The sequence below is a fragment of the Tetranychus urticae genome, chromosome 3 (genome assembly GCF_039701765.1).
Source record: "Tetranychus urticae isolate SD_2017Ah chromosome 3, NJAU_TeUrti_SD_1.0, whole genome shotgun sequence".
Classification (NCBI taxonomy): Eukaryota; Metazoa; Arthropoda; class Arachnida; order Trombidiformes; family Tetranychidae; genus Tetranychus; species Tetranychus urticae.
The window spans coordinates 10195326-10219447 of record NC_142960.1 but is presented as its reverse complement, the minus strand read 5'-3'; the positions used below and the strand labels follow the sequence as shown (position 1 = coordinate 10219447).

Genomic DNA, 24122 nt, shown 5'->3' with positions numbered 1-24122 from the left:
ACCCACCTACCTATCAAAAGTACTCGATACCTTGAGTGAAAATGAGCGCCATTTTCAATCATTCACTCAACTAACAATTTAGTTAATTACGAATCGCTTTTCTTAATTGTTACCTATGTGCGTATTAGTACGCTCTTAAATAACCGTAATTACAGATATCCTTCCCTGAGAAAATTTTGCTATTATTATTATTTGCTCATTTGCTTTTGCTGTTTTGAACCCAAACCTTTTGTTGAAAAAACAAATCACTTTGGCATGTAATAAAAATACAAATCAATAATACAAAGAATTGTTTTTTTTGTATCACCAGGGAGAATGAAATGATAAATTACAATTAAAAATGAGAATTGGAAACATTGTATCTCTTGAAAATCATGCAACAAGAATGATCTAATTTAAAAATGAATGTGAGGCGCTTAAAATCGATAGTCAGTAATTTTTATCAATTTATTTGAACAGTCAAAATATATTATAATAATAAGTCAATATCTTAAAAGGCGATCGATTTAGCTGTAACATTTAGATTGAACAGTTTAGTTATCAATTTAAAAATTCATTTTATCCATAATTTGCATGATAGAAATAACGGAATAACAGGAATTTTAGGAAAACTGGAAAATAACAGGGAAGATAATGTTAAAGATCAACTTTATCCTTAACAGAGCTTGAATGATAGGTTAAGACGAAGATCAAAGATATTTGAAGATTTGAATCCAACATATCATTTACTAATTTGGATGGACATATCATTATTTTTCATCGTGTTTCTCCTTTGCTCCAAACATTTCTTCAAAAACAGGGAGAAGATACAAATTAATATGAATGTAAAGTCATCAAGAACAATAATAAAATGAATAACATTTGAAACTTACAGTAAATTTTTCGCTAAACTCTTGAGTTATCAATTCGTTCGCACAAATACCAGACTGAATTGGGTTAAAGAAACGGTTAGGAGATAATTTTCGCTTTTAGTGGTCATTAGGTTTATAATTACCTCTTTTATGAGTCCAATGCTTGCATCAATGTTTGAACAAAACCGGGTGAACTGATCGATCGTTTTGAAATCTAATTTCTCTCCACACTTGACATACCGAGCATAAATATCACTAGGTAAAATCTTTTGCTGTAAATTAGATACGAAACAAATTATTGGGTTAAAAATACGATTTTCACACAATTAAACGTTTATAAACTTACCCAGCAATCATCGTTTTTGAGGATTTCACGGATATATTGAAAGTTTGCAGTCTTAATGAAGTCTTTGCACAATATTTGGACCTGCTGTTTGAGCATTTTATCATTATCTGATGCACAGTAAACTGAAAAGGATAAGGTTGCTAATATTGAGATAATTAACATGCATTTAGCCATAGCGGTCTGAATAATAGTCGATCTTGTTGATAAATTGTTGTAATATTTTATATTTTGAAATGGAGTGAAAAAAGCTTAATTCTAGTTGCTTTGTGAGTCTCACTAATAGCATTTCAATTGTAAGCCAACTTGACAGTTTATTCAATTGCAATCGAATCCATCTCATAAGTATAATAAAGTTTAACTCCATCACAAATTAGTTAAGTTAAAGTTAATTTGTAAACATATAGCTAGTGTGACAAATTAAGGCAATTGTGTCGGCTTTGAAGACCATGACCAATCCCAGCTGCTTCAATACAAATTCACCTTGGAAAGCTATATCAAGATATTGATTGCTATTGAGTTCATTGATTATTATTAATTTCAAATATTAACCAAAATGTAAAGAAAATTTTATAAAAATTATAATTGTTTACGATTTAATGTAAAAGATAAAAGTTGAGTTCAATTACAACCCTTTTTGCAATGTCTATCGATCAAGACAAAAATATTACGTTAGTTTCTTATTGTATTCAATCGTTGAATTACTTGTAAAATAGTAAAAATTAGGTTTAAACTGAATAAAAGTATTAACTTCAATTGCATTATTTCTGGTTTTCTGGTTAAAACACTTCTCTTAACAAAACTTTAACAGTTGATATAAAGTAAAGTACTTTGAAAAGAGTAAACACGAGACATTTTTCTAAAGGCAAGAGTAGGGACTTTGTGCGCTATTGAAACTGAGTCGATTGGTGCCATTAAAAAATTTCTCAGATCGATATTCTTCGAGAAAATTGAGGTAAAAGTTGAATCTTCGATCGCTTTTTATTCAACTATGGAAGCAGATTTGGCATCAAACTTACTTTACTGATGATATTTTTGATGTCCAACCAGAATATGCACTTATTTTGAGAAATAAAATCCATCTTTTTTCTGTAAAACAGATGGTTCGATTTTCAGTTAAACATTCCCCATTCTGTGACCGCAAGAGTTGGAGAGCTTAAACTTATTATTTATTCATAAAATTTGTTGATACACATCAACACTTGAACGCTTTCTTCCTTTTATCGATAGTTCTCCTGATTTCGCCCATTTACCTAAAAACGAGTCTCGATATTTCGAGATTGGAAGCACATACAATAATCATTCTTTGTCGAAACATTAGATTTATTATGGCCAATAACATAATATAACTTAAAACCTAAGAAAAAGTTGACGGCTTAACCCTAAACGAGATCAAAGTACTGCAAATCTGGTTAATTTGATTGAAAACAGCACAAAACGATGCATAATGCACTTTTGCAACAAAGATTTATTAGCTGAAAAACTTGAAGTAATGTACCGTTCAAAGCGTAAACGCAAAGCATATTTCTCTTGAGTTTAGAGTAGGAACTTTGTGCGACATTAAAACTGTGTCCATTGGTACCATTAAAAACTTTCTCCGATTGACAGTCTTTGAGAAAATTGAGGTCAAAGTCGAAACTTCAATCGCCTTTTATTCATTAGCGAAAGTAGATTTTTACTCAGAAACTAATTACACTGATGATACTTTTGATTGTCAATCAGAAAACAGACTTATTTTGCGAAATATAACCTTAATTTTTCTGTAAATCAGATCAGTTCGATTTTCACTTAAATATGTCGCATTCTGTGACCATAAGAGCTAAAGAGCTGAAACTCATTATTTGTCGATGAAATTTGTTGTTGCATATCATGCATTGAATACTTTTTCAAATTTAGTGACAGTTCTCTTGATATTGGCCATTGGCCTTAAAAGTTTGAGCCTCCGTATTCCGAGTTTGGCAGCACCTACAATCTTCATTCTTCGATCAAACATTAGATTTTTCATGGACTATAACATGGTATAAATTAGTAGCTGAGAAAATCTGAGCTCATTAATCTAATAATGAATATTCTTTTTAAATAATAAACTTTTTTAAATAAACATTTACCTTCATAAATAAAGTATCAAATCAGACAAAATAAGTGATAAATGCTATAACTTGTTGAATCTTGAATCATTACATTCAATATATCATAGTCTATCATAAAGCTAATCTTTGATCTAAGAATGAAGATTGTAGGTGATACCAAACTCGAAATATTGAGACTCAAAGTTTTAAGGCCAATGGCCAATATCAAGTGAACTGTCAATGCAAGCTTGCAATAGTCGATGATTTGATATGTGCCAGCAAATTTTATCTGCAAATAATAAGTTTGAGCTCTTCAGCTCTTATGATCACGGAATGCGACAGCTTTAACCGAAAATCGAACTGATCTGATTTACAGAAAAAGTAGAGTTTTATTTATCAAAATAATCTTGTTTTCTGATTGACAATTAAAATTATCATCAGTGTAAGTAGTTTCTGAGTAAAATCTACTTTCGCTATTGAATAAAAGGCGATTGAAGTTTCGACTTTGATCTCAATTTTCTCGAAGACTGTCAATCAAAGAAGATTTTTAATAGCACCAATGGACACAGTTTTAATGACATACAAAGTCCCTACTCTAAACTCAAGAGAAATATGCTTTGCGTTTACGCTTTGAACGATACATTACTTCAAGTTTTTCAGCTAATAAATCTTTGTTAAAAAAGTGCATTATGCATTGTTTTACACTGTTTTACATCAAATTAACCAGATTTTTTAGTACTTTGATCACGTTTAGGGTTAAGTTGGTCAACTTTTTCTCAGGTTTTACGTGTTATTATGTTATGACCCATAATAAATCTAATGTTTCGACAAAGAATGATGATTGTATGTGCTTCCAATCTCGAAATTTCGAGGTTCAAAGTTTTTAGGTAAATGGACGAAATCAGGAGAACTATCGATAAAAGGAAGAAAGCGTTCAATTGATGTGTACCAACAAATTTTATGGATAAATAATTAGTTTAAGCTCTCCAACTCTTGCGGTCACAGAATGGGGAATGTTTAACTGAAAATCGAACTGATCTGATTTACAGAAAAAGTAGAGTTTTATTTATCAAAATAGTTTTTTTTTCTGGTTGACAATCAAAAGTATCATCAGTGTAATGAGTTTCTGAGTAAAAATCTACTTTCGCTATTGAAGATAACGCAATCGAAGTTTAAGCTTTGAGCTCATTTTCTCGAATACTGTCCATCGGAGAAAGTTTTTGCTGTCGCACAAAGTCCCTACTCTAAATAAAAAATTTTCGCGTTTAATTCCTTTGATATTGTTTCTAATAATGTTTAAATTTTGGTGAAACAAAGTATTGCTTTACTCTTGTTTACATCAACTAACCAGATTATTGGAACCTAAATCAATTTACCAGAAGACACGAGAATGGTTCATTACTGTTTCATTCTATAGTCTCTTGGTCATTTTCTCGTCATAATTATCCTAACACAAATTAAAACGAACACAGAGAAGCAAATTGTTGGCTATTTAATTTTTATTATTCAAAAATAACATTTGAGTTGAAAATTTGTTCAAATTGTGACGACAAGGAGAATAAATTGGACAAAATTAACGGTAATTGAAAGAACCATTTTGCTTAGTTTAGGTTTGTTGAAATTGTAATGGACTTTTTCATGAACTATCTTGCACCTTGGTTCAAAGTACATAGCTATTGTTCAAAAAAGAAACAGAAAATATGGTTAGAATTATTTTCTTAGGGCAACATTATGCTATACTTACGGCATATGCTAGCATTGCATCGTAATTTTTGCCGAATGCTTTTTCTTTACAGTCCCATACCTAATGCGAAAGAGGAATAAAATGAAATCAGAATAAATTTTGATACGAATGGGGATCGAATGGAAGCAGACTTGACAATTACCTGTGCCCATTTGGGTGCATTTTCGGCCTCATTGGCGCAAGCATCTTTTACTGCTTGCTGTGAATCCATTGGCAAAGTCGCTTCACATTTAGTCAATGCTGTCATAATATTTTCAGGCACAGCTTTCTCCTATTAATTAATAGTTTGCGTTATTTGATAGTAATGGTATAGTGGAGATAGTCAGTAATTCAGATCGAAATGAAACTTACCCTGCATTCAGCTCTCTCATTGATCCTCAGGTCGAAATATCCTTCTTTTATTGCTTTCAACGAAGCCTTACATATGTGATCAAAACGGGCTAAATCTGAATTCATATCTTTTTTCTCGCTATAAGTAGATGAAATTACAGTTAATAGTAAAATGAAGGTGAAACTTTGTCCAATCATGATGAATGTATGAATAGAGGAAAAGTTTCAGAAAAGATTGAAATATAATAGATTTTATTGAAAATGAATACTTTGTTGTTTGGATTGAAATCGACTTGTGATGTTCAATTCCATCCTCCAGACGTTATATACTAACTTCTCAATTTCATGTTAATTTACTCAAACAGTTGAATAAAATTCGTGTTATATTTAACATCTGGATCTCATTTTCAATTTCATCTTTCAAGTTATTTTATATCAATCCATTTACAGTAATAATTTACAGAGTTGAGATGAAAAAATTATTATCAATCACAGTGAAGTGGAATCAAATGAAAATTGTCAAATTGCCCATCGAGTTTATTTTAATGCAAAATATTTATAAAATTACACAAACACGAATAAAAAATGAGTTGAAACCAGATTTTTCGCTATGAACTGTTTATTTATCAAATCATAAAACTGTGTTACATATTTTTCAAGTTGTAATGTTAGAAGAAAGAAATCCAACAAATCATGCATCATTTAGTTTGACTTTCTCTGAATCACTTGGAACGCTTTGCAGCATTTTCTGGATCCATGAACTTGCAGCAATCCTATTGTTGGTTAGATAGAGAAAAATTAGGTTTCAATGGTTGTTCATGCAAAGATTATGCCATACATACCGAAAACTTATCGGCGTATTCCCCGCCGATCGCTTTATCAAAACATCCAAGAACCTTCAATGAAAAGAGGAAAGATAAATCAGTACAATCAATTCCAGAGTAGAAGAGGATAACAAATCCTTAGGTTGATTTAGATGAAATTACCTCAGTAAATTTAGCTAGATTAGCATCCTTGGCGTTGCACACTTTGTTTACTTGATCAATGGTCACCATTGGCATAGCTTCTTCACATTTAGCCGCTGCAGCGAGTACGTCTTTTGGTACGGCTTTCTCCTGTCATTTAATGATTTAAGTTATTTGATAATATTTCATAACAGCAATGGAATAGTTTTTGGAATAATTAGCAATGCTTTTGACATAAACTTACCCTGCATTCTTGCCTCTCTTTGATACTCTTCTCAAAAGTTCCAGCTTTTATTGCTTTCAGCGAGGTTTCACACATACGGTTAAATGTTTCTGCAGGACTCGGTTGGCTGTGAATAAATGAAATTAAAGACAGCACTAAGATAAGTGTAAGACTTTGGCGAATCATGATCAATGTTGGAATTGAAGTGTAAATTTTAGGGAAAAATTGAAATATTATGACAACTCTTGTACGATTGAAATTAACTTGTACCAGTTAACCCAATCCACCAGACTTTATATACTTTATGTACTTGCCCATAAATACAAATTATTGACAGGCTAATATCATAATTTAGGTTATATTGTTGCTAAACAAATGAAACAAAACTAATCAACTGCATCTAATTGATGAAAGGATTTGTAAAGTTTTACAAAGTCAACAAAGACCAAACAATCTCATTGTAACCTCAACTCTTCTATTAATTCTAGTCATCATTTACGTCGATATGAATTGGATTCTATAGAGTAACAGCCTCTAAATATTTGCCAATGAACATGCTAATCATCAAACTATTTTAGTGCCGAGACTTGATTTGATTCGTTTGATCCATTTCGTCTCTTTGGTTAACTCAGTTTTCATACAAAATGGTTTCAGAGGAGTTCAAGTTTTAAATTAAGTTTTGAATTACATTTAAGCCTGATTTGCTTAGCAGATTGATTTGAAAACCAAATTGGAAATAAATTTATTGTCACTCATTGCAGATGGGAAAAGTAATTTTAGATTTAAACCATAAGTAATTTCGTTGAATGAAAAATCAAATTGATCAATTTAAATCTAAATCAATATTAAATTAACTTGTAGTTGATAAATGATTGAATTTTAAGTTGTATGAAATGCAGGTGTTAATTTAATAAATATCAATATCAAAATTATGACACAAACAAGCCTTTGGGATATTATAATAGATTTTAAATTGTTTCTCAAAGAGCTAAAAAACTGATATTTTGTCAAAGTTACAAATCAACTAAAGTTTCGAGTTATAATTCACGATAAATGGTACATAATGTTATAATTGGATATTTTCTTGACTCTTTGAAAGCGCATTGTACTAATTAAGGAACAAGAAAAGTGCATAATGCATTGTTTTACACTGTTTTTGCATCTAATGAACCAGATTTTTTAGTACTTTGATCACTGTTTAGGGTAAAGAAGTTAACTTTTTCTCAGGTACTAAGTTAGAGCCCACAATAAATCTAATGTTTCGACAAAAAATGATTAATGTAGGTGCTATCTATCTCGAAATATTGACGCTCAAAGTTTAAATGCCGATGTTCAATATCGAGAGAACTGTCGTTAAATTGAAAAAGGTATTCAATGCTTGATGTGTACCAACAAAATTTATCAACAAACAATAAGTTTCAGCTCTTTAACTCTTATAATCACATAATGCGACAGGCTTAAACGAAAATCGAACTGATCTGATTTACGGAAAAAGTAAAGTTTTATTTATCAAAATACTTTGTTTTCTGATTGACAATCAAAATTATCATCAGTTTAATGAGTTTCTGAGTGAAAATCTGCTTTCGCTATTGAATAAAACGCAATCGAAGTTTCCACTTTGACCTCGATTTCCTCGAAGACTGTCAATCGGAGAAAGTTTTTAATAGCACCAATGGACACACTTTTAATGTCGCACAAAGTTCCTACTCTTAATCCAAAAGAAAATGCTTAGCGTTTACGCTTTGAACGGTACATTACTTCAAGTTTTTAAACTAATCAATCTTTGTTAAAAAAGTGCATTATGCATTGTTTTGTGCTGTTTCTCATCAAATTAACCAGATTTTTTAGTACTTTGATCACGTTTAGGGTTAAGTTGGTCCACTTTTTGTAAGTTTCAAACTTTATTATGTTATAGCCCACCACAAAGCTAATCATTGATCTAAGAATGAAGATTTTAGGTGCTACCAAACTCGAAATATTGAGAATCAAAGTTTTAAGGCCAATGGCCAATATCAAGAGAGCTGTCGCTAAATTTTAAAAAGCATTCAATGCTTGATGTGTACCAACAAATTTCATCGACAAATAATGAGTTTCAGCTCTTTAGCTCTTATGGTCACAAAATGCGACATATTTAAGTGAAAATCGAACTGATCTGATTTACAAAAAAAGTAAAGTTTTTTTTCTCAAAATAGTTTTATTTTCTGGTTAACCATCAAAATTATCATCAGTTTAATGAGTTTCTGAGTAAGAATCTACTTTCGCTATTGAATAAAACGCAAGCGAAGTTTCCACTTTGACCTCAATTTTCTCGAAGACTATCAATAGGAAAAAGTTTTTAATGGCACCAATGGACACAACTTTAATTTCGCACGAAGACACTACTCTTAATCCAAAAGAAATATGCTTTGCGTTTACGCTTTCAACGGTACTTTACTTTAATTTAAACAACTAATAAATCTTTGTTGCAAAAGTGCATTATGCATTGTTTTGTGCTGTTTTCAATCAAATTAACCAGATTTGCAGTACTTTGATCTCGATTAGGGTTAAGCCGTCAACTTTTTCTCAGGTTTTAAGTTATATTATGTTATTGACCATAATAAATCTAATGTTTCGTCCAAGAATGATCATTGTATGTACTACCGATCTCGAAATATTGATGCTCAAAGTTTTTAGGTAAATGGGCCAAAACAGGAGAGCTATCGATAAAAAGAAAAAAGCGTTCGATTGTTGATGTTTATTAACAAATTTTATCGACAAATAATAAATTATAGCTCTTTAACCCTTATGGTGACAGAATGCGACATGTTTAACCGAAAATCGAACTGATCTGATTTACAGAAAAAGTGGAGTTTTATTTATCAAAATATTTTTGTTTTCTGGTTGACAATCAAAAGTATCATCAGTGTAATGAGTTTCTGAGTAAAAATCTGCTTTCTCTATTGGATAAAACGCAATCGAAGTTTCAACTTCAACCTCAATTTTCTCGAAGAATATCGATCTGAGAAATTTTTCAATGGCACCAATCGATTCAGTTTCAATGTCGCACAAAGTGTCTACTCAAGACTCAAAAGAAAAAAGTTTCGCGTTTACTCTTTAAAGATACTTTACTTTATGTCAATCTTTTAAACTGTTAAACCTTTGTTAAGAGAAGTGTTTTAACCAGAAAACCAGAAATAATGCAATAGAAGTTAATACATTTAAGCCTATTTTTACTGTTTCGTTATGTTTTTTGGTGATTGGGGATAAGATCTTTTTGGCTTTTTTATTTTAATGTTCAGAGCCATTCAGTAATAAATCAATTTTAGTTTTTCTTTAGCATTTTGTTATTTTTATTTTCATCTCTACAGCTTTAAATTGTTGCTTTGTTCAGGTATATCTTGATTCACTTTTGGATGGAGTGGCCAAGTTTTGTTTATGAAGCTCATTAGGACATTTCATGTTTTTTAGCTAACAAAGTTTGTAAGCATTAATCTTGGTGTGATCTTTTCTAGCGATTTAGCTCGAAATTATGAAAAGAGTGGATCGTTTCCCAAAGCGCTTCTATTAGAACTGGAAATCGCTTTATGTATACAATTGACCATCTGAAACGAAAAGAGAAAAAGATCGTAATGATAAAATCGTAGAGTAAACGAAGACAAAATGTCAAAAGAATTACCTCGGTAAATTTAGGTAAATTAGCCTTCATATCGCCACAAACTTTAGTATTTTGGTCAGCAGTCATCAACGGCAAAGCTTCTTCACATTTGTTCACAGCAGCAAGTACATCCTTAGACAGTCCTGCTTCCTATCATTTAATAATCACGCTCAGTATTAGGAATGCACAGTTATTGAATCGGTCTAATGAAATTTTACTCGAACTTACCTTCATGGCTTCTCTATCTTTTATCAATTTTTCAAAAGTTCCTTCCTTTATTGCTTTTAGTCGGGCTCGGCACATGTCGTTAAAGACTTTTGCAGGATCCGGCATGATGGAAGTACAGTGAATAGATGAAATTACAATCAATAATAAGATGAAACTTTGTCCATTCATGATGAATGTATGGATAGTGGAATAATTTGAGAAAAGATTGAGAATAGATTTTACAAAATGAATACTTTAATGTTTGGATTGAAATCGACTTGTGATGTTTTATCCGTTCCTCCAGACGTTATATAACTTCTTAGTTTCATGCACATTTGCTCAAATCAACAGTTGAATATAATACGTGTTATTAAATTTCGTAATAAAATCTGGATGATGAAACATCAGGAAAGTGATACAAACTCGGAGGCAACAGAGAGCATAAACACGAATAAAAGATTGCGTTCAAACAAGATTTTGTTTTTGCTATAAACTGTTTATTTTTCAAATCATAAAACTGTGTTCAATATTTTTCAAGTTGCAATGTTGAGAGATTGAAATTAGATCAAATCATAGACGAACCAATTCGTTTAACTTTCGCTGAATCAATTGGAACGCTTTGAATCATTATCTGGATCCATTAAATTGCAGCAATTCTATTGTTGGTTGAAAAGGATAGAGAAAAATGAGGTTTTCAGTCGTCCATTAAGATATTATGCTATACTTACCGAAAATTTAGCAGTATATTGTTCACCAAGCACTTTATCAAAACATCCAAGAGCCTTCAATTAAAAGAGGAAATATAAATCAGTACAATTAATTGCAGAGTAAAAGAGGATAACAAAGCTTTAGGTTGATTTGGATGAAATTACCTCAGTAAATTTAGCTAGATTAGCATCCTTGGCGTTGCACACTTTGTTTACCTGATCAGCAGTCAACATTGGCATGGCTTCTTCACATTTAGCCGCTGCAGTCAGAACATCTTTAGGTACAACTTTCTCCTATTATTTAATAATTTAAATTATTTGATAGCAATAGGGATTGAGGATAACCAGCAATCAATAAGATTGACATATACTTACCCTGCATTCTTGCCTGTCTTTGATTCTCTTCTCATAAGTTCCAGCTTTTATTGTTTTCATCGAGGTCTCACATACTTGATTCAATACGTCTGCAGGACTCAGTTGGCTGTGAATTGATGAAATTACAGACAACACCAAGATAAGTGTAAGACTTTGGCGAATCATGATCAATGTGGGAATAGAAGTGTAAATTTTAGGAAAAAATTGAATATTATGATAACTCTTGTGTTAAGATTTAAATTAACTTGTACCGGTTAACCCAATCAACCAGACTTTATATGCTTACTTACTCATCATTACAAATTATTGACAGGCAAATATCATAATTTGGGTTACATTTTTGCTAATCAAAACAAATGTAACATAAAACTAATCAACTGAATCTAATTGAATGATTGGATTTTTAGTTCTACAAAGTCAACAAAGATCAATCAATTTCATTATTGTAACCTCAACTTTTCTATTATTTTAGTAATCATATTTGTTAATAACCGTTAGTTATGAATTGATCAGGATTCTGTAGAGTAACAGCTTCTAAATATTTACCAATGAACAATCATAAACAACCCTGAATGGCGTTTCTTTTCTTTTGTGTTGACTTCAATATCATAAAATGTGAAGTGATTTAAATTGTACAAAAAAGTCATAGGTTTGTAATTGTTGTCAGGTGAATGTTAATTAAGATAGTGTTTATTCATTTACATTATTCTTGTGACGCATAAAAAGATGATGCTACGTTCATAATTCAAAAACAAAACATTTAATTGCAACTAAAATTGGTAGATCTACAATTTGAACGTGAATTAATATTTTTCGTAATTCATTCAAGAAATTTAGCAGGAAAAATACGACTGATGTCTGGATCGGAATTCATTGGTTAATCTAATCCTCAGACAAAGTTCACTTCAGTCATATACATAATTCAAATCAACTTATATTATCAACAGTTAAATACAATGCATTTTTTATTTCATTTTACGTCTGTTTTCAATTTCAACTTATGAACAATTGATGTTAAATGTCTCGTCAGGTTTGAACCATTTGCTCCGAATCACGAAAAAAATTAAATTTTTAAGTCATTTTAATGTCTCCTAATTATTTGACAATTTATCCAAAAAGCTTACAGTAAATTTTTAATTTTAAAAAAACCACATCAAAATAATTTACAGTATGACTTTATTGGGATAAAAAATAACGAGAAGCTACAGATATCAGCTTGATCTGGCTTTGATGTTAGTCAAAAGGTTAGTGATTTCATCTTTAATTGTGTAAATATAAATCTTTGACTGAAGCATTCCGTCAATAATCTTTTCGTCCTGGGTTTCATCCAATTTAAGCTTCTCTCTTAATGGTGGACTCAACCGATAATACGATACATTTAGTGATTTACACCAAGCTCGGCTTCTTTGGACAACATGATTATCTGGATGAGTTGCCAGTTTAACCATCAATTCACCCAATGTTATATACTTAAAGGCTGATCTGAAAACTCCAACAGGATTCCTACGAAAAGCCATATTGCCATAATCAAAGTTGACAACAGATGTTGGATGTGGTTTACCATTGCCTATAGACAAAACAAGATTCAATGTTTCTTTTTGTTGGATCGTTTCACTATCATCTCTTTTATCCGAATAAGACTCATGGCTTGAACCTTCACTATTGGCTGGATTACAATTAAAGAATTCCGTTAGACAATCGAGTGTCGGATTATTGGAGAGCAAGCCACCATCAATGAATGGACCGTAAGGCTTGAAAAAGACTGGAGCTGCCGATGAAGCTCTTATTGCTTCCCAGAGATTAAAGTCATCCATGGACTTTGATGATTCTCCTTCCATAGTGAATGGTTCATTTAAATCGATCGAGGGCTTATAAGTGCGAAATAGATGGAGACGTGGTGGATCTCGATCGGCCAATATAGAGGTAATCATCAGCTTCTTCCAAGAGATTGAGGAAATCTTTCGATCGGACCCAACATACTTTTTCAAAACTCGTTCCAAAGCTTCAGTATTATGTGGCCTTTTACTGTTAAATATTTCATCTTTCAATTCAAAGTAATCGGCTCTCAATTGTTTTAATGATTTGCCAATAATGAGTGAGGAAGCAATGATCGCACCAGTTGAGGTCGCTCCAATCCAATCAAAATAATCAATCAATGGTTTGTCCAGCAATTTTTGAATCTCAATCATACTTTGGATTCCAAACAAACCTTTCATTCCTCCGCCGTCAATACACAACATATTGACTTTTTTGGAGAGGTCAGGCGTTTCAGATGATTTAGTTTCAGCTTCTTGATTGGCTACCTTAGCGATTCTATCAAAATAAAAATGCTTATTACTGATGGTTGGTTGATCTGTATCAGGTTGACCATTGAAAGATCCATTGTACAAACAGCCGTCTTTACATCCATTAAAATTTGGGTTACATCGCGAAGCTCCTAATTTATTGAGAACATGCAACATGTACGAGTGAATCGGCAATATATTTTGTGCAGCAAAGTGTCTTGGAGTTGCCTTTTTCTTGTTAGGAAAATTAAAGTCACAATCAAAGACGATTAAAGCTTGAAAACAATCTCGAAAACCTTTTTCAATAGCAAAATTTAAAGGCGTTTGTCCATCAGGACCATAGATATCAACACTTGCACCAGCATTGAGCAATGGTAACATACAGTCAAGTCTTTGTTTACGAATCATTGAGAAGAGTGGAGTTTCATTCAAAAGGTTAACTACATCCAGAGTAAATCCATAATCAATCAAAAGAGACATCAATTTACGCCTTTTACACCAATGTAAAGGACTGCCACCATGTTTAGATTCATCCACGTCCAGATTATTAAGCATATCACTATTGAAAATTACAATTGTTTCACTCTTGGATTGTACACTCATCGATGAGGGTTGATAGTCCAAATCTGACTGCTCTGGTAACAATTCACCCGTTATTTCTATATCACACTTTCCCAAAGTCAATAAGCGAATGGAGAGACCAATTTTGAGAAATTCATTTACATTCGCAGTCTTCTCATGATAACAAGCCAAATGGAATGGAGTGTGGCCCAAGTTGTTGGCTTTTTCAATCAGGGATAATCCATGATAATGATGGCACTCTTTTAACACTAAACGTAACAAATTGGTTGGTCCAAGAGCTGCCAAATGAAGACATGTGTCATCGTGGATATCAACAAGAGTCAAGTTGGGTTTACACGTTAGAATAATCTTAACCATATCAATCTTGTTGGCCTTGATCGCGATCAATAAAGGTGTCTGGCGGTTTAAATTTTCATTATCATTCAACAGACTTTCAGGAATTGGTACATTGAAGACATTACACATATCAAGGTGAGCGGCCACATGAATCCATTTCCAGTCCCAGTGGGCTAAACTAGTGTCGACTATCATCTTTAGAAGACGAATAATCCTACCTAATTGTTGGTAAAGAAATAAAATGAATTAAATGGTGAACATAATCCAACTATAAATCTACTAGAATTTGGTAATTTAAAATGAAATAAACTTACTTCTTGATTTATAGATGATGAATCTCGTGAGATTATCGAAAACATCTGATAATCTGTCAAAGATTCTACCACCTTTGGCCTCTTCTTTTGTTATAAAAACAGCATAACCACCTGATGATCCTTTGTAGACAATGATTTGATAGTCCGTTTGCATTTGATCACTGACAAGTAATACTTGACCTTTTGATTTAATGATTTTACATTTTTTTATGTAGTCATCGGAACGGAATATAATTTCCCTTTCACCTGGTATGGATGAACTTTTACTAGATTCCTTCATTGCTATAGATTATTTTTTAATATTCAATTAAATTTAAAAATATAAGAAATTCACATTTTAATGAATTTTAACTGTTATTGCAAAGAATCCTTGTGCAGATGCAATAAACAATTGTTGTGTTTTCACTAATTTACTTGAATAGTGTCATTTAGATTACAAAAATAATGTAGAAATATTTATACTCGATTGTCAATTTTAATCCGAAGAACAATTCAACCTCATTTTATATTGTTTTAAGACCTTGGATGAAAGTTTTCCAATAAATGAAAGCTATTACAATGGAAAGATCACATTTGATGAAAGGCTAAATGTAGCAAGTTTAGCTTTAGCATTTATCTTCTGATTGTATTATATTGACCATGCTTCAATACAAATGGAATCTTTCATTCACCTTTCATTGTAAATCCGCTAAAAAATAAATTAACACAACTTAATTTCACTGAGTAGTGTGAAATTTGCCCTTTGCGCACCTGAGATCCAATAGAAAAAAATTTTTGCCTTGCAAAATTTATCATCAACAAGGAAATTTTAGCTTGTGGTACATTTTTTCCTTTGTAGGTAGTTGTTGGCTTAATAAAACTGGATCCAGTAAAGTTTCGATAGGCAAAGCAATTTTCGATATGTCTTGTTCTTTACTTGTGTACTCTCTTAACATGTAATTTTTGTCAGTCTGTAAAATTGAATAGAGAAAAATTTATATTAATTGAGCTCGGATGCAAATGAATGCTAACAAAGCAATATTTGAAGCTTGGTGACCATTGCCCACATGAAAATTTATCCACTTACTTCATAGAAAATTCTTGTATCATTGATTCGGACCATCACTTTATCGACTCTCAAAAAATATCTTAATAAGATGAAAAAACAATGCTGCATAACTCGCTGTAAAATGAATGAGGTAAAAATGAATAAAATATTAGTAAAGGGGCTGAGAGATATTGAGAATGAAATTTTTTAAACATTGATTTCAATTAGTAAATATCACTAGATATAATACTATGAAATTTTGAGTAAAGTATAACAATAATTTTTGACATAGTTTAGTTGGATTGTCTAAACCCTCTGAAAAAAACTAAATGTCAGAATGTTTCATTACTCACTATTTTAACTGAACATTGCGCTACTCCATTGTCTGCCAATTCATCTTCAAATAAATGGACTTCATCATAGAAAAGTATATTTTCTTTAACTTTAAGTTTGTCGATATCAATTATCTCACTTGTTGGTTCCTCAATTAGTGTTTGACCGTTAAGACTGGGAATTAAGTGGCCCTTATATTTTGTAGTGAAAGTCCAATCGAATGGATTGGGAACTCTCTTTGAGTGTTGACAATCTTCTCGCGCCTTCAACCATTCCTCTGATGAATCAACTTTCATACCTTCTGGTGCTGTTTTGGGTATTGATTTTAGAGCATTGAGACAGTCAAATTCAAGACCAAATCCCTTCTTATGAACTATTCTTAAGATGTTTTTGGCAAACGTCATATCTGGCAAATGGACCAGAGATAATTCTTGTCCGAATCTAAAGTTCAATAAATTATTGAGAATAAAGAAAGAAAATGGTTAGAGTTTAGTTAATTCTTAAGCTAGTGGAAACTTACTTGCAAAAAAGACAGGGAGAGTTTGGTTTATCTTCACAATTATCACTGCATTTCGATTGTAAAATGTGACTTCGACGAGTGACAATCGACCAATCTCTAAAGTTGTATGTTTGCTGGAATATCCCATCAAAATGAACACTATCAACTGGTTCAGACATTTTAGAAAATTATTCAGGAAGTTTAAGAACCGAAATGGACAGAATGATGTGAGAAAAATGACCAATAAAACAAGATTAAGCAAAAAACATTAAAATAAACAAAGTATGATAAACCGATGAATTAAGAACCAAAACATATGATCATCTATGAGATGAGCGACATCCTGCTTCAAAAAATAAAACTACCAACTTCAATGTTGGAAGGTTTTGAATACATCGCTCTTGGATGAAGGGTTAAATCATGAAATTAAAACAGCAAAAATGAAATAAATTATATTTTATTTTAAATAATCGGCAAATATTTTGATTATTTCCGAACTGAAATTTTTCTCACTGAATTTCATGACATGTTTACGCGCATTAGCACGAATAACGTTAAGTTTATTTTCATCACTTCTGACAATCTCTAGTAGCGAATCAGCATACTCATCGACTGTTTCAGAAAGAAAACCATTCTCGCCTGGTCGAATGATGTCCAACTTAGGGCCACCAGAATTATGAGCAACCACAATCAGTCCAGCAGCCATAAGTTCCACAACTCCAATACCGAAGTGTTCCTCTCTCATAGTGTGAATCCCGATATTACTTGTTCTCAAAAAGTCAAGCAACTGAACGAAACTTAAGTTTAACGCAAAATTGACCTGTGGACAAGAAAAATTCAAATTATGAATATTCATCATATTAGTATGATATTGAGAATGTCAAAAAATGGTCTCACCTTTTCATGAATATCCAACGATTCACATAGTTCTCGTAACTTATCAACTTGCTCTTCATCACGAGAATCGCGACAACTTCCAATCAAAACCAATTTAGCTTTAGAAGATTCCTCAGGGGTAAGTCTGTGAGTTGAAAGAATTAAATTAAAATTTTGTTGACAATTAAACTAAAAATTTACTTACTTGTCAAGAAATTTAGCAAAACTATGAATTTGTTTGATATGATCCTTTTCAGGCCTGAATTGAGAAATTGAAACAACTTGGTATTTATTTTTAGACTCTGATGACAGCTCTAGGAAAACATCGATATTGCATGGCGGGTAAACAAGATGAACTCTATCACCTCCCCATATTTTCATGATATGATTACGAGTCCATGTTGAATTAACCAATGCAATATCAGCACAGCGGCCCATAAAACCATAGATAAGAGCGAAAAATCTATAATAAATAAGCTTCATATTTGATAAAAATTGACTGCGAGCGATGAAACCTTGATTATTAACTGCTTCTCGTCGAGATGCAACATTTTCCAACATATTGGTACTGATTGTAGGAAAATGAGTATAAGTAATAACATTACAGAAGCCCAAATATTTGAATAACGGGTACGAAAAACTGTACCCCATAGTATCGATAAAGATATCGGGTGGAAATTTAAAGAGAGCCTCGACTGCCATGATCATGGAGCCTAAACTTTGAAGTAACAAGGTGAACCGAGGATATTTTTCCTTTTCTACCCAATGTCGAGTTTTCAAAAAAACAAAGTCAACGTCTAAATCGGTATCGATATTAAAGGTAGAAGCTGCTTTGGATAAAATATCACTTTTTGTAACTCCTTGATCACCAGTATAGATAACATATTGATGATTCGGGTATTTAGTTTTGAGAGCTTTCAACAAAACCCATAATACACGTTCACCTCCACCACCAGCATTACAATAAGGATGGAATATACCGATTCTTTTGGCATTTTTATTGGTTTTCATTGCCATCAATAGACCACAAGATATCAACCAAGTTAAAAATAAAACAGGAATACAGGTAAGGAGAACGATAGAGAGAAGATGAAAGCACCAACTAAACAGCTGATAAAACATAGTACCTCAACTTTGTTCAAATTAAATCACCAGCATAGCATAAAATTTCTTGGTTAGTACACATTTCATTAATTAATCCAATGTTAATTCATCGTTGATAACAAACTTTTGTTGTTGTCACTCATCAAACAAAATTGATCCATTAGATGTCTCTAGTGAGGAATGGCGCGGAATGTAAATTTAAATCGTCTCATCAATTAATTTTAATTGAGTTTCACTGAAAAAAACTATAATTCTGAAATATAGTTGATATGAAGACAATGGCTGATTTAAGTTCAATAGCGTAGTCACAAAATAGGAATACTAAGGTTTTTGTCAAAATACAAAACAATATTACCTTGATCATGAGTAATATTGAAAAGGTTAATCGTAATTTTGTGAAATATTTTTTGTCACCGATACGCCATTTAGTAGTCGATTAACTAAATAAGGATTGTTGAATGTCATATTCATGGATGATCTAAGATCAATTCAAGGATTTATCATGAAATGTTTACTTTAACATTTTGTTATTTAGGTTACATGTTGTGAAATGCATGCTTTCAAGATACATTTGAAAGTGTGGATTGAGAGGAAAATTATTGAAATTGGATTAATGGAAATGAAGGGTTTATCATTGAGGTAGAAGATAATACAAAATTTGATGAAATTACTTGACCGATGATTAAATACAAAAAAGGGGCTAGTTCAATGAAAATTATTTAGGTTAAAAAATATTTTTCTATCCATTAGGTGAAACCAAGATATCGTGATGACCAAAGGACATTCTATATCAATCTGAAAAAAGTAAACATATTCAAATTAGTATTAACCAACAAGTGCGTGAACGATTATCTATAATCAAGGTAATTGGTGATACTCTGAAGGAAAATAAAATGATTTAGAAGCAGAGCCAAAGGCCAGTAAGTCTCTGAGTTCAGAATGTATTCTATCTCTGAAAGTGAAGGTTCACCAAATGTTTACCAAACAGTGTGTATTGTTTTGAATGTTGTGTAATTGGAATTCTGACTCGTTGAACAATATTGCTCCAATATTGAAATGGTAATTATCAGAATTAAGTTGTATACACAAAACTAATTTATAAAATTTTCCATTGGATGTTTACTCTTCTCTTGAAATTTCTAACAATGGCTATGGTACGTTATGCGGCAACCATTCAGACCAGCGCAGCTGAGTCGTTGGCAGTGAACCTCATTGCTCTTCGAATGGTCCTTTTTGCTCTCATTTTATCTTCCTTTTCATCAACCGTCATCTTTTCGGCTCTTCGCTTGATTGAGATCAACGTTATACTCACCATTCAAACAGAGTCTTATTTGTTGGCTCATGACATAGAACCAGTCCAACGGCAATACAGTCAACGTAAAATCATCATAATTGTGGCAACATCAATACTTGCCCTTTTCAAAGTTGGTACCTTCATAATTGTCTACATAAAGAGAAAGCTGCTGATCAAATTGTGGAGCATCCTTGTTCTCATCTCGTGCTTCGGGCACATTGCCATTTCTGATTTTGATTCTCTTGTTTTTGAGATTGCTACCTTTGCGATGATTATTGTTTTTATCTGTTTTGATCGGAAAAAGATAAAATTTGGTCTTAAATCTTTGACATTTTAAGATGAACCTGAGAAATACAAGAGCCATTATCATAGTAACATTCCATGTTGGACAAAATTACCTGCCAATTATCACACACCAAATTCATAATCATGTAAAACTCACAACAAAAGGAAAGACGGTGGGTAGATAACAACCAAAAACATAATCAACAAAATAAAAACTTACGTCTTCTCCTATCCTTTGGATTATCATTATTGTCCTCGAGGCCATCACTCGCAAAAATCAACCAGTCAACAATAAATTTGGAGCCAGAACTCATTTTAATTAAGTAAATGTGCAACAATACTTAAAATGTGGATTGGTTATTTCTAATGTGGAGTAACAGGTGAATGGACAACAAAAATGAGCAACTGAAAAGGAGAGAAGGTGGAAAAGAATAGAGCCAAGGTCTTACCAAATTTATCGATATAAACTAATGGGAATAAGGCACAAAAATTGGAAAACTTACCAAACGATGTTTTTAAGCTTGTTTAATTGTTAGGCCAAACAAAAAAAGTAAAGAACAATAAAGAAAGTAACTTTCCACACGATTGTTTAAAATAGCAATGCACAAAAGAAAACAAAAAAGTGGCAACAGTGAGACTCAACCGACAAAACGCGCGCAACTATTGCTTTAAAAAATCAACCAATCAAGAAACAGACTGCTAGGGTTTCGAAATTTAAGACTTTAATTGGGGTTTAAGGTTAGATATAGATGATTTTTCCTTGACTAGGCAGACTAACACCTGTGAATAATGATATCTGGGCCATTAATTCGTGAAATTGAGAGGACAGTTACTCTGGTACCAGTGAGACAACACCACCCAACCCAGCTCTAGTCATTCTTGATCCAAATGAGTGAACCAAATGAATTAGCATGAGCAACCAATGTATCCACTTCTGGGCAACTGCATTCATACAGATTTGAACAGCTATCATGACTTTCATTCATCAATTGTCCTATTTCAATCAAGATTTGGTCACCAGATAGACTACGATTTGAGCACAATTTAACAACTTTTTAAACTCTTTGAGCTTCTGAGTTAACATGAGTTGTTTTATGATGAATTTTGTCCATGATGAGCATTGTCCATAATTTTGCAGGACACGCATAATTGTTAGCATTTTCTCCATTGTACAGGTCGATCCGTTCGAAAGCAGAAAAGCGAGTTCTTCCGAATCTGTAAAATCAAAATGCTTAATAAGATCTGAAAGCTTTTAAACTTTTCCCATCTCAATGGAGTCCATTGAATGGACTCGTTGACAATTCAAGCATCTCATCGAAATTTTTGTTCATCTGATTTTTTATTTGAGCTAGAGTGGGGTAAGTAATGTGACCAGGTTTCATGATTGAGTGGCAATGGTCAGCAATCATAAGAGAGGTAACTTTAGTTTCGAGAATCCTTGCATTGTAATCATCTGTAGCAGCTTTGTTGCAAGTTTTTCCGCTGCGGGAAAAGAAGAAGCAACTACCAAAATGGAAACGGAAATCAGCTGTAAACGTCCTGTTCAATTGCCATAAGAAGAACACCGAACCCACAGTAGTCAAAATGTTCACCAATCAAGTTAACTCTATCAGGAACTCGGACAATGTAAGATGGATTTCATTGAATTTTTTCTCGAAAGAAGACTCGTAATTTATCAGATATTTCCTGGTTTTCTGGCAAAATAGGAACAGGATCATGGTCTAGTTTGTGATCACCGGTATCCATAGCTTTGGTTGTGATTTGAACCCCAATACAACAGATAAACAATTTAAAGAAATTGTTGACAGAGATGAGAAATGGATAAAAAATCAAAATAAAGAAAACAGACAGATGAGCAAAGAGTAGAGTAGCTACCTTACTCTTTGCAGATGAGCCTTCATTCGTTTGCTCCACAGTAAAACTTGAATCTTGTGTGATTTACTCCTGACTCAGATAATAAAATAAGAATTAATCCCATTCTTTATTACATTATAGCAACTGAAAAGGAGAGAAGGTGGAAAAGAAAGAAAAAAGCCAAGGTCTTACAATACAACTAATGGGAATCAGGCACAATATTGGAAAACTTACCAAACGATGTTTTTTACGCCTGTTTAATTGATAGGCCAAACAAAAAAATAAAGAACAATAAAAAAAGTAACTTTCAACACAATTGTTTAAAATAGAAAAGCACAAAAGACAAAAAAAATGCAACAGTTAGACACAACCAAAGAGTAATGTATCAGCCGACTAAAGGCGCGCAACTATTGCTTTATAAAAATCAACAAATCAAGAAACAGATTGCTAGGGTTTCGTAATGCGCCTTTAACCTCTTTAAATCAACGGATTTTGGGTAACAAAAGGCACGTAAAGTTATAAAAACTTATCAGTAATCTGTTAACATTTTACGTTGGCTATCAACCAAAATTTTCATCATGAAGTTAATTATCAATATTTGTTCTTATGTTTTGTTGCTTGTGCTTTTCAATTCAGTAAATCTGACTCAACAATTGCCCGATCTTTCTGTGGATAAAGTATCTGATGTTAATGTAGAAAGTGATTCCAAAGTCTCTGGATATAAGAAAGCTCATGGATCTCACAAGGAAGCTGACTCTGATGGGTGGAAAAATCTGAAATCTTCAAGCAAAGGTAAATTGGATAAAGCCAAACAAGATGCTGAAATGTACCTTGGTGAAGGTAAACATAAAATTAAAAAGGAAAATGGTTTCCATGCAGAATCCGACTTACATAAAAGCAAGGATAAAGGTATGGATAAGAAATGGAATCGTGGTGATGGTATTATGAAAACCTGGAATTGGAACAAGGGTGGTCATTTGGAGGAGGAAGAAGGAGGAAAATGGCAATCATCTGTTCACCACAAGGGTAAAAAGGGTAAAAAGGTTGGATCTTCAAAGGATTTAGCCAGTGATGCTGGTGGATCTCATTATGAATCATCCAAGAAAAAGGGTGGATCAATCAAGGAATCGGGTAAAAAGATGGAGAAACATGGGAAGAAGGAGAAATCATCTAAAAAGTGGAAAAGTGACGCCGGTAAATCAGCTTCCTCAGTGGACAAGAAGATTGAGAAAATGAAGTTTGACAAATACGAGAAGCCAATACGTGGTTGGAATGATGAATCTGATTCAATGAAATTATCCTATCATCCATCTAGTTATAAAGGAGTTGATCATGGTTCAATTCATGGGGGACGTTTATCCACTCATAAACACCATTTAAGCAAGAGTGTAAAATCTCATAAAGGAAAAAGTAAAGATTCAATTGAAAGTGAATTAGGCTCAATAGATGCTCATCTGCCTCAAGAATTGAAATCAATGGATGATTTTGGTGAAGAGCTAATTGATTGAAAATCGATCAGCTGCTTTTAAAATTAATTTTTTGTTATGTTTAACACTCTTATTATATTATCTAATGTTATTGTACATTGTAAACATTGTAAATTCACTGTAATTTTAAAATAAATCATACACAGCTCTGAAAATTGGGTCTCAGCATATGCTACATTCAGCCATTTTATTGCATGAAAGGAGTAACAATATGATTAAAACATGCATTAATCTTATCATTTAGAGCTTGAAACCGATACATAATGTAAATAAAATCAGTTTAAGCAAATAGGCTTGAATTTTCAGAGGTGTATTCGATCCATTGTAACCAAAGAGTAAAATAAAATTGATTTCAATACAATTCAAACTGTCTCAATGAATTTTAAAAACCAAATCAA

At 32.4% G+C, this 24122-nt stretch overlaps 9 protein-coding genes and 1 long non-coding RNA gene across 10 annotated transcripts; 2 read left to right on the top strand and 8 right to left on the bottom strand.

The window, feature by feature from the left end:
- Positions 1 to 422: 422 nt before the first annotated feature.
- LOC107369609 (uncharacterized) lies at positions 423 to 2176 on the bottom strand. The gene is made up of 4 exons (XM_015937572.3): positions 1198 to 2176; positions 995 to 1123; positions 873 to 926; positions 423 to 787 (listed from the first exon to the last, which is right to left on the bottom strand). The coding sequence occupies exons 1-4, from the start codon at positions 1369 to 1371 to the stop codon at positions 722 to 724; spliced, it is 423 nt and encodes a 140-aa protein (XP_015793058.1). The 5' UTR covers positions 1372 to 2176; the 3' UTR covers positions 423 to 721.
- Positions 2177 to 4740: 2564 nt separating this feature from the next.
- Positions 4741 to 5726, bottom strand: LOC107369610 (uncharacterized). Its single transcript, XM_015937573.3, has 4 exons — positions 5359 to 5726; positions 5150 to 5278; positions 5008 to 5067; positions 4741 to 4936 (listed from the first exon to the last, which is right to left on the bottom strand). The coding sequence occupies exons 1-4, from the start codon at positions 5533 to 5535 to the stop codon at positions 4907 to 4909; spliced, it is 396 nt and encodes a 131-aa protein (XP_015793059.1). The 5' UTR covers positions 5536 to 5726; the 3' UTR covers positions 4741 to 4906.
- Positions 5727 to 5938: 212 nt separating this feature from the next.
- On the bottom strand, positions 5939 to 6783 carry LOC107369690 (uncharacterized). The gene is made up of 4 exons (XM_015937665.3): positions 6547 to 6783; positions 6324 to 6452; positions 6180 to 6233; positions 5939 to 6110 (listed from the first exon to the last, which is right to left on the bottom strand). Exons 1-4 carry the CDS (start codon positions 6709 to 6711, stop codon positions 6060 to 6062), a joined length of 399 nt encoding a protein of 132 aa, XP_015793151.1. The 5' UTR covers positions 6712 to 6783; the 3' UTR covers positions 5939 to 6059.
- Positions 6784 to 9830: 3047 nt separating this feature from the next.
- LOC107369692 (uncharacterized) lies at positions 9831 to 10638 on the bottom strand. Its single transcript, XM_015937667.3, has 3 exons — positions 10388 to 10638; positions 10181 to 10309; positions 9831 to 10106 (listed from the first exon to the last, which is right to left on the bottom strand). The coding sequence occupies exons 1-3, from the start codon at positions 10553 to 10555 to the stop codon at positions 10032 to 10034; spliced, it is 372 nt and encodes a 123-aa protein (XP_015793153.1). The 5' UTR covers positions 10556 to 10638; the 3' UTR covers positions 9831 to 10031.
- Positions 10639 to 10841: 203 nt separating this feature from the next.
- LOC107369691 (uncharacterized) lies at positions 10842 to 11803 on the bottom strand. The gene is made up of 4 exons (XM_015937666.3): positions 11449 to 11803; positions 11239 to 11367; positions 11095 to 11148; positions 10842 to 11022 (listed from the first exon to the last, which is right to left on the bottom strand). Exons 1-4 carry the CDS (start codon positions 11611 to 11613, stop codon positions 10972 to 10974), a joined length of 399 nt encoding a protein of 132 aa, XP_015793152.2. The 5' UTR covers positions 11614 to 11803; the 3' UTR covers positions 10842 to 10971.
- Positions 11804 to 12511: 708 nt separating this feature from the next.
- Positions 12512 to 15245, bottom strand: LOC107369678 (85/88 kDa calcium-independent phospholipase A2-like). The gene is made up of 2 exons (XM_015937655.3): positions 14966 to 15245; positions 12512 to 14869 (listed from the first exon to the last, which is right to left on the bottom strand). The coding sequence occupies exons 1-2, from the start codon at positions 15243 to 15245 to the stop codon at positions 12660 to 12662; spliced, it is 2490 nt and encodes an 829-aa protein (XP_015793141.2). The 3' UTR covers positions 12512 to 12659.
- Positions 15246 to 15420: 175 nt separating this feature from the next.
- LOC107369679 (TIP41-like protein) lies at positions 15421 to 17130 on the bottom strand. The gene is made up of 4 exons (XM_015937656.3): positions 16846 to 17130; positions 16346 to 16766; positions 16032 to 16127; positions 15421 to 15915 (listed from the first exon to the last, which is right to left on the bottom strand). The coding sequence occupies exons 1-4, from the start codon at positions 17001 to 17003 to the stop codon at positions 15760 to 15762; spliced, it is 831 nt and encodes a 276-aa protein (XP_015793142.1). The 5' UTR covers positions 17004 to 17130; the 3' UTR covers positions 15421 to 15759.
- A 135-nt stretch (positions 17131 to 17265) lies between these two features.
- On the bottom strand, positions 17266 to 20975 carry Alg11 (ALG11 alpha-1,2-mannosyltransferase). The gene is made up of 6 exons (XM_015937663.3): positions 20887 to 20975; positions 20604 to 20788; positions 20117 to 20383; positions 17906 to 19599; positions 17722 to 17845; positions 17266 to 17644 (listed from the first exon to the last, which is right to left on the bottom strand). The coding sequence occupies exons 4-6, from the start codon at positions 18820 to 18822 to the stop codon at positions 17282 to 17284; spliced, it is 1404 nt and encodes a 467-aa protein (XP_015793149.2). The 5' UTR covers positions 18823 to 19599; positions 20117 to 20383; positions 20604 to 20788; positions 20887 to 20975; the 3' UTR covers positions 17266 to 17281.
- LOC149093335 (uncharacterized) lies at positions 19606 to 20264 on the top strand. The gene is made up of 2 exons (XR_016200257.1): positions 19606 to 19863; positions 19983 to 20264. It is a non-coding gene; the product is annotated as an uncharacterized LOC149093335 (long non-coding RNA).
- A 1639-nt stretch (positions 20976 to 22614) lies between the features above and the next one.
- Positions 22615 to 23879, top strand: LOC149093334 (uncharacterized). Its single transcript, XM_089269799.1, has one exon. It carries the CDS (start codon positions 22816 to 22818, stop codon positions 23743 to 23745), a length of 930 nt encoding a protein of 309 aa, XP_089125925.1. The 5' UTR covers positions 22615 to 22815; the 3' UTR covers positions 23746 to 23879.
- The last annotated feature ends 243 nt before the right edge of the window (positions 23880 to 24122 follow it).